At 40.3% G+C, this 15,493-nt stretch overlaps 1 protein-coding gene across 5 annotated transcripts in view; it reads right to left on the minus strand.

Annotated features, from left to right (window-relative positions):
- NEK10 (NIMA related kinase 10) overlaps positions 1–15,493 on the minus strand; it is a 208,172-nt gene that overhangs the window by 16,043 nt on the left and 176,636 nt on the right. For all 5 annotated transcript variants that reach the window (XM_077760735.1, XM_077760734.1, XM_077760732.1 and 2 more), the window contains one exon: positions 2,589–2,699. In XM_077760735.1, the coding sequence (XP_077616861.1) occupies positions 2,589–2,699 (111 nt within the window). The remainder of the gene's footprint in view (positions 1–2,588; positions 2,700–15,493) is intronic.

Here is a 15,493-nt window from a genome sequence, read left to right on the forward strand (position 1 = left end):
AAAAGTGACTGAGGCACAGAGAAAAGGAAGGTTAATTCTGGATGGGGAAACTTGAGGGAGATTTTTATGGAGGAGCTGGCCTTTCAGTTCAGTGGTGGAGCACAGAATGTATATTAATATTCCAGGCAGGAGATTTGTTTCACGAACAGAAGAGGAGGCCTGTCTCCATGATAGGAGGGTGTATGCCATGATGGCATGAACCACCACAGGCTTGTAATATCAGAGGAGGAGGCTACAGCATCCCTCACAGGAGAAATCTGCCTCTAAACAAAGTTGAAGAAAGGGGTATGTCTTTGCCCCCTTGAGTTCCCTCACCTGGGCTCCCTGAATGCCCCTGATCACCCCATTCATCCGTGTTTACTCCCCAGACCAAGGGCAGAAGGTAAGTTCTCTGAGAGAAGCCACCACTGTACAGAGGAAGGCCTACAAGGTGGGTAGGGTCAGTTTAACAGGAGAGAATCTTTTTTCTTTCAGGAGAGAAAAGAAAGCCAGCAAGGAAGAGATGCAAACCAAAAATCTAAGTGACAAAGAGAGAATAATTTGCTTTAAGGAAGGCCATGCACTGGTGGAAAATCTCAACGTGGCCTGGGGACGCTGGATGTGGGGTGGTGAGGGGGAGGTCAGAGGCACCTTCATGCAAGCTTGCCGCAAGCACTTTCATCTCTTAAAGCTGGGATTTGTGTACAAAGTGGATTATTCTGCATGTATTTTTAATAAGTATATGAAAATCTAGCAACAGGTAATATTTTCATGGGAGATTTGAGCCTCTGTCATCCTAAAAGACATTTATTGGTATTCGTGATACAATATGTAAATATCATAAAATAAATATCTGCAGTCCCATCCACTTCTGTTTTGATCTACTTGAGCTTTGTTTCTTGGCCTTATTTGCCAACACAATCCATGAAAGAAATTGTGCTCTTTCATCTCGGATGAGGTAGGGTTTATGGTGTGTTTACCTGCTGCTGTGTCTGTTTTTCCATCTCCTGTTTGTGTATCGGCACACACCACTGATGTAAGTCAACGGAACAAACACATACTGTTTGCATTGCTTATCAAAGAGTCCATCATACTGACCGAGTAAGGAGCAAATTTATGCTTAAGGTTAGATACAGTAAAGGAAAAAGAAACTTTAAAGAAAAAGTTCATTGGCGGCATGACGGTTTGAAAGTTTAAGTGTACAATAAAACTTTAAAAATGTATATGTAAAATTGCAACATGGCCAAACTGCTTGGGTCTGGGGCCTTTCAGGGACAGGAAAAGGGAAGCTTGTGACCAGTTCCAAGGGCTGAATCAAAATGGCCGCCGACCAGGACAGAGGGATTTCCTCTTCTCTAGTTGTGCTAATTAGAGATAGACAATTTTCTTTCCAACTGGTTGACTTAATCTCTTTGTGATTTAATATTTGTGTGTATGAAAGAAATATTTACTAACACCTGAGGTCTAGGAGATTCTAGATTGTCAAAGATGGGAAAAACTTAGAAATATATTTAGCTCTAGAACAACATGGGTTGGAACTACATGGGTCCAAATACGTGGATTTCTTACAGTGCAGTACTGTAAATGTATTTCCTCTTCCTTATAATTTTCTTGTTCTAGCTTACTTTATTGTGAGAACACAGTATGTAATATATTACATACTAAATGTGTTTTAATCCACTATTTATGCTACTGGTAAATCTTTCAGTCAATAGTGGGCTATTAGTAATTAAGGTTTGGGAAGTCACAAGTTATATGTGGGTTTTCAATGGTGCAGGAGCAGATGGTCAGCGCCCCTCATCCCCATGGTGTTCAAGGGTCAACCGTGGTACATTCCACCCTCATAGGTGATAACAATCACAGCTTCACATGGTTAAACGACTTGCTTGGGAGGTACAGCTCAATTTAGGGGCTTACTGGAGAATGTTCTAGTAAAATATTGGATTCTCTTAAAAATATAGAATTCTTTTTAAAAAGGCTAAAATATACTTTGAATCCAAGATACTTAATAACATTTCTTCTTCAGAAAACATTCAATCATACTGAAGCAACTTTCTGAGATGATGGCCACAGAAATAAAGGTGAGACAATTAGAGGCAGAGACATCCTTGATTTAGTATCATAAGCAGTGCTGTGGTCTGAAAGTCTGTGTCCCGTCAAATTCTTATGCCGAAACCCAACCCCCAGGTGATGGTGCTGGGAGCCATTGTGAGGTAATTCAGTCATGAAGACAGAGCCCTCGTGGAAGGGCTCTTATAAAAAAGTGCCCTGATCACGAGGCCCCAGAGTTTCCTTGCTCCCATTGCCCTGTGAGGATGAGAGAAATCAAAAGTCTGCTACTGGGAAGAGGGCTTGCACCAGAAGGGACCGCGCTGGCACTTTGATACCGGACTTCCAGTTTTCAGGAATGAGAGCAGTCGCTGCTGTTCACAAGTTCCCCAGTTTGTGCTGCCTTTTTTTACAGCAGCTTGGCAGGCCCAAAACAAACAAGGATGATAGCATTTAATAGATGACAGAGTTTAAATTACAAAGCAGAGAAGGCATAAAATTTAACTCCCCGATGTGGTTTTGTTAGCCAAAGAAGAATTCCTAGATATAGAATACGGTACCTTTTTAATTTCAGATTTCAAATTGCAAGGGTTACTCTGCTGGCTGAAGAGGGATTTCTTGAATCTCTCTATAACTCTTCTTTTCAAATTGTGGTGCAAAGCTGGAGGAAGCTGTGTAAAATGAGAAAACAATTCTTGTAAGCAAATTGTTACCACTGCACAGATGACTCCTGGATGCATTTGCTGAGGGTCATCGTAACAACATGAATTCAATGGGACGAAATACGAATATAAATTTTACTCCAAATAGTGTGACTGAGTGTGATAATTTTTCCTTCCACAATCCAGAAGGAATATATTACTCCTCTCTCTTTCAAAAGGCTGCTTCCATTTATACTATTGTTCCTTCATTTTATTGGTATTATTTTTCATATAATAACTAAATTGCACATATAAATTGAATTCTGCAAAGAACACACTTCACAACGAAGGATGCAGTCCATCAGATTTTTACGTGCTATGTCATGCCCAGGACTGTGCTAAACACCCTGACCATGGTCCTGAAGGATCTGATACTTTGTGTTTTGTTTTCTTTGTTTTTTGCTTTTTTAGAAAGAGAGTGAGCACAAGCTGGGGAGAGAGGTAGAGGAAGAGAGAGAATCCTAAGCAGATACCACACTCAACCCTCAGCACAGAGCCCAACTCAGGGCTCAGTCTCATGACCCTGGGATCCTGACCTGAGTTGAGGTCAAGATTTGGACACTGAACCAAGTGACCCACACAGGTGACCCTGAAGGATCTGACACTTTGGAACAGGAAGTACATGCCTCCACTGCTACGAAGTCAGATGCCTGTCTGCGAGTGCTCCTGCATATTCACATAGAGAGGGATCAGACTGTAGGGACTAATCTTGTCAAGGAGAAAAGAATGAATTAGCGTACATTAAGGCTGGGCCAGGATGAGTTGAATTTAGTAACTTAGTAGCAAGTCACTTTAAAATCTTAGAAAATATGGCAATTGGATGAAATTAGAGATTTCAAAAAAATCGATTTTGTAGAGATTTGCAGGTTGAATTTATACAAGGAAACCAAAGATCCTGAAAAACACGGGCGGGAGGTTGAAGTCAAGTCTGGGAGAAGAATAATAGAGCAAAGAAATAGGGTCAGAATGATAAAGTAGTCTCGGGGCGGAAATAACATTTGGTTTGTTTAAAGTATGGAGAGGACTTGGAAGGAGAGGAAAAAGAATCATTAAGAAAAAAGATGGCTAAGTGGGAAGGAAAAGTGGCAGTAGGCGTGCTCAAGATCAAAAACAAAACAAATCAAGCCAACAAAAAAAACAAGAATATAAATCAAGGTTCGGACCAAAAAAACAGAGGGAAACGTGTAGTGGCAATTATTTACCCACCCCCATTCCACTTTTCTATACTCTCTTATAGTTTAGGTTTGGTGCCATGTGACTACTTTTGGCCACTGAAAATGATATGTGTCACTCTGAAGACGAGGCAATTCAAAGATAGCGTCGTTCCCCTCCATCCCTGTCTGGCCTGGTCAAGGAGCTTGGAGGCCATCCTTTCCAGGTGGCACAACCACAAGATGGAGGAGGGCCACCTGACCTGCCCGACTGCAGCCGAGCGAGAAATAAACTGCTACCACGCCAAGCAAAGAGATTGCAGGGTGTATCTATTAGCGTTGAGTCACTTACCATGTTCTGGTTAATGCAAGGAATGCCCATTCATTCAAGTGACACGAAGCAGGGGGATGTATGAAAGGTAATGGAGAAATGAATAGGGTCGATGCGGGCTCACAACTGCTGATTTTATAGCCAGAGAGAAACTGTTCCTGAGCCCAGACACAATAGAATGTGGGACCCATTAAGAAGCACCGTAATGCCATAAACAGAAAAACAATGCAGTTGAAAAATGTTCTACCACCACCATCTGTAATCCTGGTCAATCCTTTGATTTTACTTGAGTCAAAGCAGGCTTAATTACAGAAGAACCAAGAGTCTGCTGGAGGGTCTGAAGACCTTATGTGTGCTCTGGAAGGTTCTGGTGGCTGACCGCATTGTCTCTGTAATGAGCTCTATGTCAGAACTACAGCATTATTGCACTTTGCTCCAAATGTAGTCGCTCTCCTCATCCCCAGCAAATGGTCATAATTATTGTTCTTTTACATGGAGTGAAACAGGGAAATAAAGATATGTGGGGATAGAGAGGGAGAGAGAGAAAGAGAGAGAGAGACATTTCTTGGCATTAATAAGCAAATAGTTGGAAGACAGGTGAGAAGGAAAATGAGTATAAATGATATATGTGTGCATGAGAGATTAGCAAAAGTAATGAATTTAACTTAAGAGTGGGACCAGACAATGAAGGGAGGTGTCCTGCGCACACTTTTCTAGCAAGGGGATTGGTTAGAGAGGAGAATGGATGGGAGAAGTCCCTGGAGATACCTTTTTGGTTTTGAGAATTCTCTACCACTACCCATGGGAAGTTGCCACTTCCCTAAATCAAACACCAGAGGGCAGTGTTGGCCCAGGACCATCTAGTTGTTGCCTTGAATGATTCCAATTGCCTGCAAGCGAACAGCAAGCCTTTTCTGATCCTCCTAATCGCACAGCAAACTTTTGAAGGTGTGAAGTACCAGTGGGTCCACAGGTGCCTTCAAAAGAGCCTTACCCCAACACTGGCAGCGTCACTATCAGATTACTAATTCAGATATGCTTTTTTTTTTTTAAAAACAAATTCAGATAATCTTAAAATCCTCGCTATTCATTTAACTTGATAAGCCTCTAATTAACTCAGAATTGCTTTTATTGCTCCTGATTGCTTGAATTAATTCTCATAAAAGCTTTCCTGAATACGTTAACAGTCAACTTCAGATTCATACACAAGACAGTATTAGAAAGCTGTTTTATCTTCTTGGAATAATTATCCCTGTAGACAGCACCCCCCTCTTTAAAATTGTCATGGAAGAATTTAAAATTTTGCTCAGAATGTTACATTGTTCAATGCTGAAGAAGTATTCTACATTATATACACGAACCATAATACTAAGAACAGAATATGAATACCTATGGTTTGTATGTGCCAGTTACTATGATTGCTCTTTTATTTATTATGTCACTTTTCTCCCCACAATAAACTTACAAAGCAGGGACTGTTTTATGGTAAGGAAATCAGAGCTTGAAGACATTATGTAAGAAGCAATACCAACCAAGGTAGTGCCTCTTTTAACCCAGCCATTATCCCAGAGAGCACACACCACAGATAGTATTCCTACAGTATAACACTTTCTAAACTCTGCATACATTGTTTCCTTCATCACAATAGTCCTAGGAGCTACCCGAATCGTACTGATGGAGAAATTGACTCTAGAAAAGACGAGTCTCTCACCACCACACATCTGAGAGCTTATTTTCTGTGTGTACTATCGCAAACAAAGTAACAACAGAAAAAATGAAATCTGATCTCTATGTTCTATCCTAGAGTCTTGACCTTGCATGATAAAGGGATATTTCCTCAAGATACATTCTCTAAGATCTCCAAGAATAGTAATTGAGGCTACTCTATTCGAAGTGATGTAAATCATATCTTCTCTATAAAAAACAAGTTATTTTGATATATTACTGCTTAAAAGGAGATTTCCCTAAATGCTAACACAGATCTAAAGATCATTATCAAAATAAATGCAGAAAATGTAAGCTTTCTCTTAGAATCTGCAAACCCTGAAAACATGAGTCCCCTTAGATGCATGGTTCTACCCTATATTCTATATAATCTCTCCCCCTTGCCATTAGGAACCAGGAGACCCAGATAAGAGATAGTAAGGATGATTCTAATCTCATCTATGGCTACTGATGAAAATCACAGTTTGTTTCACTGGAGATAGCCAGTAGTTCAATTTCATCTGAGGGGCAGCCCACTGCTGCCCCCAGCCGCGTTTTGGGTTCCACTGTCAACAATGGTAGTTGATAAGATCGCACTCTGAGGTAGACCCACCTAACTGCCCATCTGTGCGCTAGGAGACAGATGTTTAATGTTTAAAAGTTGCTATATGCTGATTTTTCAAAGCATTCCTTTAGCCAAATAATCAGATTCTAAGTACAGAATTAAATCCAAAGTGTGAGTTGGCTGCACAGGTCTTGCCTCAGCAATAACACCCAAAGACTGGTATTAAAAGGTAGCATGGGTACTTTGGTCACCTTATGTGCCCAGAGATGGATTTTGGTTTCCAGCGATGGAAATGAAGCACTGAATTCATTCTCAGCTGGCTGTCTTAAGATTACCGTCTCAGTTTCGATAAAAGCAGATGTCAAATCAGTGAAGGCAGCGTAAGGATTTTAACATCCTGCCTTTTAAAATAGTTGCTTTTAGATGATTTCCAAGATCTGTCTCCATGGAAACTGGATAGGAAAGGCCACCACCGGCGGAGGGTAAGCAGTGTCCCTGTGAGGTTATCTGCGGCTTGTCGGGAGGGATGAGGCCCTGCAATTCAGGGCAGCTACACAGTGTAAGGGCATTTGGGGTCTGACTAGGAAATAAACATGGGGGCCAGAAGCGTCGTTTGTTTGTTTGTGTGCTCCCTTGTTGATTCAGATTTGCTTTGAGCAGACAGAGAAAACTGCTCTTGGTCTTCAACCTACAGCAAACAGGATAATATCATGTTTAGACATGTTTTTAACTCCTTCATTTGAAAGACATTGACTTGGGTTAGCCTTCTAATTTAAAGTTCTCCAAAAGGGAAACATTCTTTACTATTTGCAATGTCATAAACTTTCAAGTATTCTGGAAATACATTTTAAAAACCACAATGGTTGCATCTGAGCTTATAGCGAGGAATGCCAGCTTGCCAAAAAATATGAAATCATTTGTTATACTGGCAGTGTGAGAGCATAATAATAAGATATTTATAATCATTTCATTCTTGCTTTAACATTACTTTGAAATCCAACAAAGAAATGGAACACATCCATTAAAAAGTTTTTTATTATATAAAAATTAGCAAGCTAGGCATATGGAAACTATATTTAAATTTCAAAGTATATTTTCTCTCAATTTAGTAGTTAAGCATTGAGGTAACCAATAAGCTATTTAAAGTTATTTCCATAACACTAAAGTTAAGAATGCTTCCCCATATTTCTACATTTAAATGGAAATGCACTTTTGAATATATCTTTACTCAATAGAGATATGGCAGATTATGTTTTGATTTATTAACCAATTTTCTACATCCCCCTCATATTTCCTTGTATCCCTTTCTCCCTCTTTCATTTAATCAGGTAGACAGCTCTGTGGGATTGCCTAAGGGAAAGGTTGACAGCAGAAAATGGAAGGGAAAAGTAATCAATTTCAGACTCGAGTCTCAAAAGGCTAGCCCTAAAAGTGAATGAAAGGAATGGCGGATCTGAGAGGAAATGTGACAGATAAGAGCCAGGCTAGGAAGAAGCCAACGGGGAAGCAGCGAGAACAGAGGTGGGTAGGTCCCACAGAAGGAGGTCGTTTGCCTCGTCCCCCAGCCAAGGTGTGGCAATTGCCCACTTATTGCCTCTGGGCTCCAAATCCACCCTTTGGTGCCCTGCATGTGACACTGGAATTTCTCCCTTGCCGGGATGCTGGGCACTGTCAGTGGAGAGGGGGCACTGGAGGGGGGCTGCAGGAGAGCGGTGCTGGACTCTTGGCTCCAGTGATGCTCCCACCTTGCCCCAGGCCTGCAGTGCTGAGCGGTCAGCCAAGGGGAACCCCAAGTGGTGCTCACCCCCAAATAGCTTCACGAGCACCAGTCCTGCAGGCAGCTCCCCAGAAAGTTCCACAGAGCAGCGCCTACCAGGGCGCATCCTCCTCTGGTCCCATAGAGGCCATTTCCCAGCCCAAGCCACATGTGCTGATTTCCAGCAAGTTCCCCAGCATGACAGCTCAGCATGAATGGCTCACCCTGATCCCCTAGGGGAAGGCTTCTTCTCTAGGCTGCCAACTTCTCTAGCACAGCACCTCGGTGGGTTTCTCTGATCTTTCCAATGACGTCTGGACCTTAGCCCAGGATGGGGGTGTGCTCTTCTCTTTTGTTCCTTTCTAGGCTGCTCTGCCTCAGCGCTATACATAGTGACTTCCCTATCTGCTCTTCCTAGACTCTTTAGAGGCTCTCTTCCCCTCCTTCTTAAGTAATACTGTGTTACTATTAATAATTCTTTTGAACAATTCCTTATATCAAATCTTCCCTGTTGAAATTATGGAGTGGTTTCTGTCTCCTATCTGGACCCTCACTGATAATGGATTAGGCTCCTGGAAGGTCCCAGAAGAAGGACCTATACACATGGGATTTAGAACTCAGTTTGACTGTGCCCTTGGAACTGAGCCCAATGCTGAGTTTTGCCATAGGATGTAGGATGCTGCTACACCACGAAGTAGGAAGACCACAAGGACTGTGTTGTGGGACAGTCTTCAAAGTGCTTCAGAGCACTTAGGGACAAAAATGACAAACTTGGATCCTTTAACTCTTGGCTTACATCATGGTCCAAGACCCAGAGAGATTCCATGATAACCCTAAAAGATCCTGTTATTTTCTTGCAACCACAGCATGGATACAGCTGATAATCAAATACAAATTTTATTGGGTAGGTTGCTAAATTACACTGTGAGTTGAATGCCCACCTTGCCAAATTTTTCATGTGAAAGTTAGAAAAAAGAATAGGATCCAAAAATTTGAAATTGGGACATTTTGTTGGACCCAGATAAAACTGACAATCCTAAAACTCAAGTCCCTGAGTCATCATTGCCAGCAGAAGTAGCTTGTCACTCTGACAAGACAAGCCACCTTTTACTTGAAAACTACACTAACCTCATCTGGGATAGATGAGGAGTGAGATCTTAAAAAGGAATGCTTATTCCTCATAAGACTCACAACAATGCAGGTCAAGTTCATTACTAGGGTCATATGGCGACATGATGGAGGGGAACTGGTGCACTCTACGACCCAGAAGGAAACAGCTTATCAATCAAAAGAATTGCAAGACTTTGCTACTTTGTATCAGCAGTGACTCAGGGAACATGTGTAGTAGATTCAAAGGGTTTTAGACCAAGAAGGGTGAAATATAACAGTTAAATCAGGCTGAGTTCATTCATAGGGGTGCTCTTGCTAGAGAGTCCAGATTTAATGTATTAGTTCATGCCGCTGAAGGTAACTGCTTAATTGGTTGGCATACTATACAACTCAAACTCAATGGTGACCTTCGTTTAATGAGGATAAAATGCCAGAGCTACCCTGACATGTGGAGGAGGGAATTCAAAGTCTTGGGGACCTGCCATTTACCATGGGTGACCTACACACTCACTCCCCAATTACGTTCAGCAAAAATACTCAAAAGCCACTCCTGTCACTAAGGTATGGAGAAATACATTAGAGGGGAGCACCAGCATCCTTAAAAATCTCTACGGCTGCTTTCATTTGTAGGCCAGGGACAGCACTGAAAGTACAGGATCCCATTGGGGCTGATGCAATCCCCACGGAGCAGAGGCCAAGGGACAGCATTTAACCACCAGTGATGGTGGGAAGCATTTACCAGAAAGGGTGGGAGGGGTGCACTGTTAATTAGAATGCTTTGGCCCACAGGGATCTTGGTGGTGGTTAAAGAATACTAGCGTATTCTTTAATCTAAATAACAGAAAAAGAAACTCTAGGTCTGGTAGACAAAAATCTAACCTGATTTGCTGTTGCTACAGTGTAGACTCTAAACCCAAAGCCCTTGATTAGGGGCAAACCTGGGGCTCCTTTAGGAAGGGCCCAGAAACACTGATAGAAGTATACACTATAAATTTTCCTCCAAGTCTTGTCCAAAGAGACCTACAGGCATTTATTAGTCTTACAATGCCACTGTCATACACCAATCAGCATATATTTTTGTTTGTTTGCTTGTTTGTTTTCTTTGTTTGCTTTTGGGGAGACGGTAACTGTATTAGCCCAGTATGCCTTACAGTGGGCCCAGTTGGTCCACTGACCTGGAGGCATTTCTCTTTAGTACCTGAATGTATGATTGGAATTGCCACAACTGGCAGCTGACAGAACAAGATTGGCTCTAAGACTGAGTAAATGTTTATATGTTTTGCTCATTGATATGTTGCAAGTGCACAGAACAGTGGCATCTAATAGTAGGCACCTAATAATCATATGTCGAATGAATGAACAAACAAACTGCATAAGAAATGCAATCTTAGACTCCAAAATGCTAGTCACTTTCTCATCTATATGCCTACACTTCATCTAAAAAATTTCTTTTCTTATTAACAATAAGACCTTGGTTAACTTTGGTAAATGAACATTCAAGTTGCTTATCATTTGACAGATTTCTGTAAATAACTAAAAATCATTTCCTACCAGTGATTGCTTCCCCAGTGCCTAATCTTGGACCTTGTATTTTCATTTCTCTAAGAGGTCCTAGCTTTTTTTGTTTGTTTGTTTTGTTTTCTTAAATTTATTGTCAAGTTAGCTAACACACAGTGTAGTCTTGGCTTCAGGAATAGATCCCTGTGATTCAGCACTTACATACAACACCCAATGCTCATCCCAACAAATGCCTTCCTCAGTGCCCATCATCTATTTTTCCCACTCCCCCAATCCCCAACCCCCATCAATCCTCAGTTTGTTCTCTGTATTTAAGAATCTCTTATGGTTTGCCTCCCTCTCTGTTTGTATCTTATTTTTCCTTCCCTTCCCCTATGGTCATGTGTTAAGTTTCTCAAATTCCACATATGAAGGAAATCATATGATGTGTCTTTCTCTGACTGACTTGTTTAGCCTGATATCCTTCAGTTCCATCCACAGTGCTGCAAGTGGCAAAATTTCATTCTTTTTCACCAATGAGTAGAATTCCATTGTGTATATATACCACATCTTCTTTATATATCCATCAGTTGATGGACATCTGGGCTCTTTCCATAATTTAGCTATTGTTGATAGTGCTGCTATAAATATTGGGGTGTATGTGCCCCTTCAAATCAGAACTCCTTTATCCTTTGGATAAATTCCTTGTAGTGGTATTTGTGGGTCATAAGGTAGTTCTATTTTTAATTTTTCAAGGAACCTTCATACTGTTTTCCAGAGTCACTGTACCAGTCTGCATTCCCACCAATACTGCAGGAGGGTTTCCCTTTCTACACAATCTTCACCAACATCTGTTGTTTCCTGAGTTGTTAACTTTAGGCACTCTGACCAGTGTGAGGTGGTATTTTAATGTGGTTTTTGATTTGTATTTCCCTGATGATGAGCGATGTTGAGTATCTTTTCATGTGTCTGTTTGCCATCTGGATGTCTTCTTTGGAAAAGGCTCTGTTCATGTCTTCAGGCCATTTCTTCACTGGATTATCTGGTTTTTATTTTGTTTTGTTTTGTTTTTTTGTTTTGTTTTTTTTTTTTTTGGTATTGGGTTTGGTAAGTTCTTTATAGGTTTTGGATACTAACCCTTTATCTGATGTGTCATTTGCAAATATCTTCTCCCATTGTCAGTTGCCTTTTAGTTTTGTTGTTTCCTTTGCTGTGCAGAAACTTTTTACCTTGATGAGGACCCAAGAGTTCATTTTTGCCTTTATTCCCCTTCAGAGACGTGTCAAGTAAGAAGTTGCAACAGCTGAGGTCAAAGAGGTTGCTGCCTGTATTCTCCTGTAGGATTTTGATAGTTTCCTGTCTCCCATTTAGGTCTTTAATCTATTTTGAGTTTATTTTTGTGGATGGTGTATAAAAGTGGTCCAGTTTCATTCTTCTCCATGTTGCTGTCCAGTTCTCCCAGCACCATTTGTTAAACAGACTTTCGTTTCTTCATTGAATACTCTTCCCTGCTTTGTCAAAGATTAGTTGGCCATATATTTCTGGACCCATTTCTGAGTCCTCTATTCTATTCCATTGGTCTATGTTTAAATGTTTAAAAAAATTAGGATTGTTTATTCTACCTCTGTGAAGAATTCTGCCGCTATTTTGATTGGGATTGTATTAAATGTGTAGATCGCTTTGGGTAGTATCAACATTTTAATAATATTTGTTCTTCCAATCCATGAGCATGGACTGTTTTTCCATGTCGTTGTATCTTCTTCAGTTACTTTCATAAGCTTTCTATAGTTTTCAGCATACAGATCATCTACCTCTTTGGTTAGGTTTATTCCTGGGTATAGTATGGTTCTTGGTGCCACTGTAAATGAGATCGATTCCTTGATATCTCTTTCTGTTGCTTCATCATTGGTGTATAGAAATGCAGCCGATTTCTGTACATTTATTTCATATCCTGCAACTTTGCTGAATTCATGTATCAGCTCTAGCAGTTTTTTGGTGGAGTCTATCAGGTTTTCCATGTGGAGTATCAGTCGTCCGTGAAAAACGGAAGTCTGACTTCTTTTCTGCCAATTTGGATGCCTTTTATTTCCTTTTGTTCTCTGCTGAGGCTAGGACTTCCAGCGCTATGTTAAACAGCCGTGGTGAGAGCGGACATCCCTGTCGTGTTCCTGATCTCGGGGGGAAAGATCTCAGTTTTTCCCCATTGAGCATGACATTAACTGTGGGCCTTTCATGTATGGCCTTTACGGTGTTAAGGTATATTCCTTCTATCCCAACTTTCTTGAGGGTATTTATGAAGAAAGGATGCTGTATTTTGTCAAATGTTTTCTCTGCATCTATTGACAGGATCATGTGGTTCTTATCCTTTCTTCTTTAATGTGATATATCACATTGACTGATTTGCAAAAAGTGAACTAGCCCTGCAGCCCAGGAATGAATCCCACTTGATCATGGTGAATAATTCTCTTAATATACTATTGAATTCAATTTGCTAATATTTTGTTAAGAATTTTTGTATCTGTGTTCATCAGGGATATTGGCCTGTAATTCTCTTTTTTAGTGAGGTCTCTGTCTGGTTTGGGAATCAAGGTAATGTGGCCTCATGGAATGAGTCTGGAAGCTTTCCTTCCATTTCTTTTTTTTTGGAACAGCTTGAGAAAAATAGGTATTAACTCTGATTTAAATGTCTGGTAGAATTCCCCAGGGAAGCCATATGGCCCAGGGCTCTTATTTGTTGGGAGGTATTTGATAACTGATTCAATTTCTTCACTGGTTATGGGTCTGTTCAAATGTTCTATTTCTTCCCATTTGAGTTCTGGTAGAGTGTGAATGTCGAGGAATTTGTCCATTTCTTCCAGATTGTCCAGTTTGTTGGCATATAATTTTTCATTTTCTAATATTTGTATTTCTGTGGTATTAGCTGTGATCTCCTCTTTCATTCAGGATTTTATCTTTTGGGTCCTCTCTCTTTTCTTTTTGAGAAGTCTGGCTAGGGTTTATCAATTTTGTTTATTCTTTCAAAAAATCAGCTCTTAGATTAATTTCATTGATCTGTTTTACTGTTTTATTTTATATTTTTTGGATTCTATATTGTTTATTTCTGCTCTCATCTTTATTATTTCTCTTCTTCTGCTGGCTTTGGGCTTTCTTTGCTGCTACCTTTCTAGTCCCTTTAGGTGTGAGGTTAGGTTATGTATTTGAGACCTTTCTTGCCTCTTGAGATAGGCCTGAACTTCAATGCATTTTCCTCTTAGGACTGCCTTTGCTGCATCCCAAAGGGTTTGGACTGTCGTGTTGTCATTTTCATTTGCCTCCATGTATTTTTAAATTTCTTCTTTAATTTCCTGGTTGGCCCATTCATTCTTTAGTAAGATGTTTTTTAACCCCCATGTATTTGGGGGCTTTCCAAGTTTTTTCCTGTTGTTGATTTCAAGTTTCACAGTGTTGTGATCTGAAAATATGCATGGTATGATCTCAATCCTTTTATATTTGTTGAGGACCATTTTGTGACCCAGTATGTGATCTATTTTGGAGAATGTTCCATGAGCACTTGAGAAGAATGTGTATTCTGCTGCTTTTAGATGAAAAGTTCTGAATATAACTGTTAAGTCCATCTGGTCCAATGCATCATTCAGAGCCATTGTTTCTTTATTAATTTTCTGCCTAGATGATCTGTCCATTGCTGTAAGTGGAGTATTAAAGTCCCCTACAATCAGGATATTATTATCTATGCATTTTTTAATGTTTCTGATTAATTTACATATTTCAGTGCTATACATTTGGGGCATAAACATTTATAACTGTTAGCTATTTTTTTTTGCTCTTAGCTATTCTTGATGGATAGACCCCTTAATTATGATATAATGCTCTTCTTCATCTCCTGTTACAGTCTTTGTTTTAAAATCTAGTTTGTCTGATGTAAGTATGGCTACTCTGGCTTCCTTCTGACATCCAGTAGCATGACAGATGGTTCTCCATCACCTCACTTTCAATCTGCTAAATCTAGGTTTCCTCAGGCTAAAATCAGTCTCCTGCAGGCAGCACATAGATGGATCTTGTGTGTGTGTCTTTTTTTTTTTAATCCATTCTGATACCGTATGTCTTTTGATTGGAGCTTTTCATCCATTTACATTCAGAGCAATTATTGAAAGATATGGATTTAGTGTCATTGTGCTTTCTGTAGGTTTCATGCTTGTGGTGATATCTCTGGTCCTTTGTAGATTTTGTTGTTTTCCACTCACAGAATCTCCCTTAGGATCTCCTGCAGGGCTTGTTTAGTGGTCATGAACTCCTTTAGTTTTTGTCTAGGAAGGCCTTTATCTTTCCTTCTATTCTGACTAGCAGCCTTGCTGGATAAAGGATTCTTGGCTGCATATTTTTCCTATTCAGCACATTGGATATTTCCTGCCATTCCCTTCTGGCCTGCCAGGTTTCAGTGGACAGGTCTGCTACTACCCTTATGTGTCTACCCTTGAAAGTTAAGGCCCATTTGTCCCTAGCTGCTTTCAGAATTCTCTCTTTATCTTTGTATTTTCCCAGTTTCACTATGATATGTCAGAGTGTTGTCCTGTTTTGATTGATTGTGAAGGGAGTTCTCTGCCTCTTGGACTTGGATGCCTGTTTCCTTCCCTAGATTAGTAAAGATTATGA

Source organism: Crocuta crocuta, unplaced genomic scaffold (genome assembly GCF_008692635.1).
Source record: "Crocuta crocuta isolate KB4526 unplaced genomic scaffold, BGI_CrCroc_1.0 scaffold253, whole genome shotgun sequence".
NCBI classification, from domain to species: domain Eukaryota; kingdom Metazoa; phylum Chordata; class Mammalia; order Carnivora; family Hyaenidae; genus Crocuta; species Crocuta crocuta.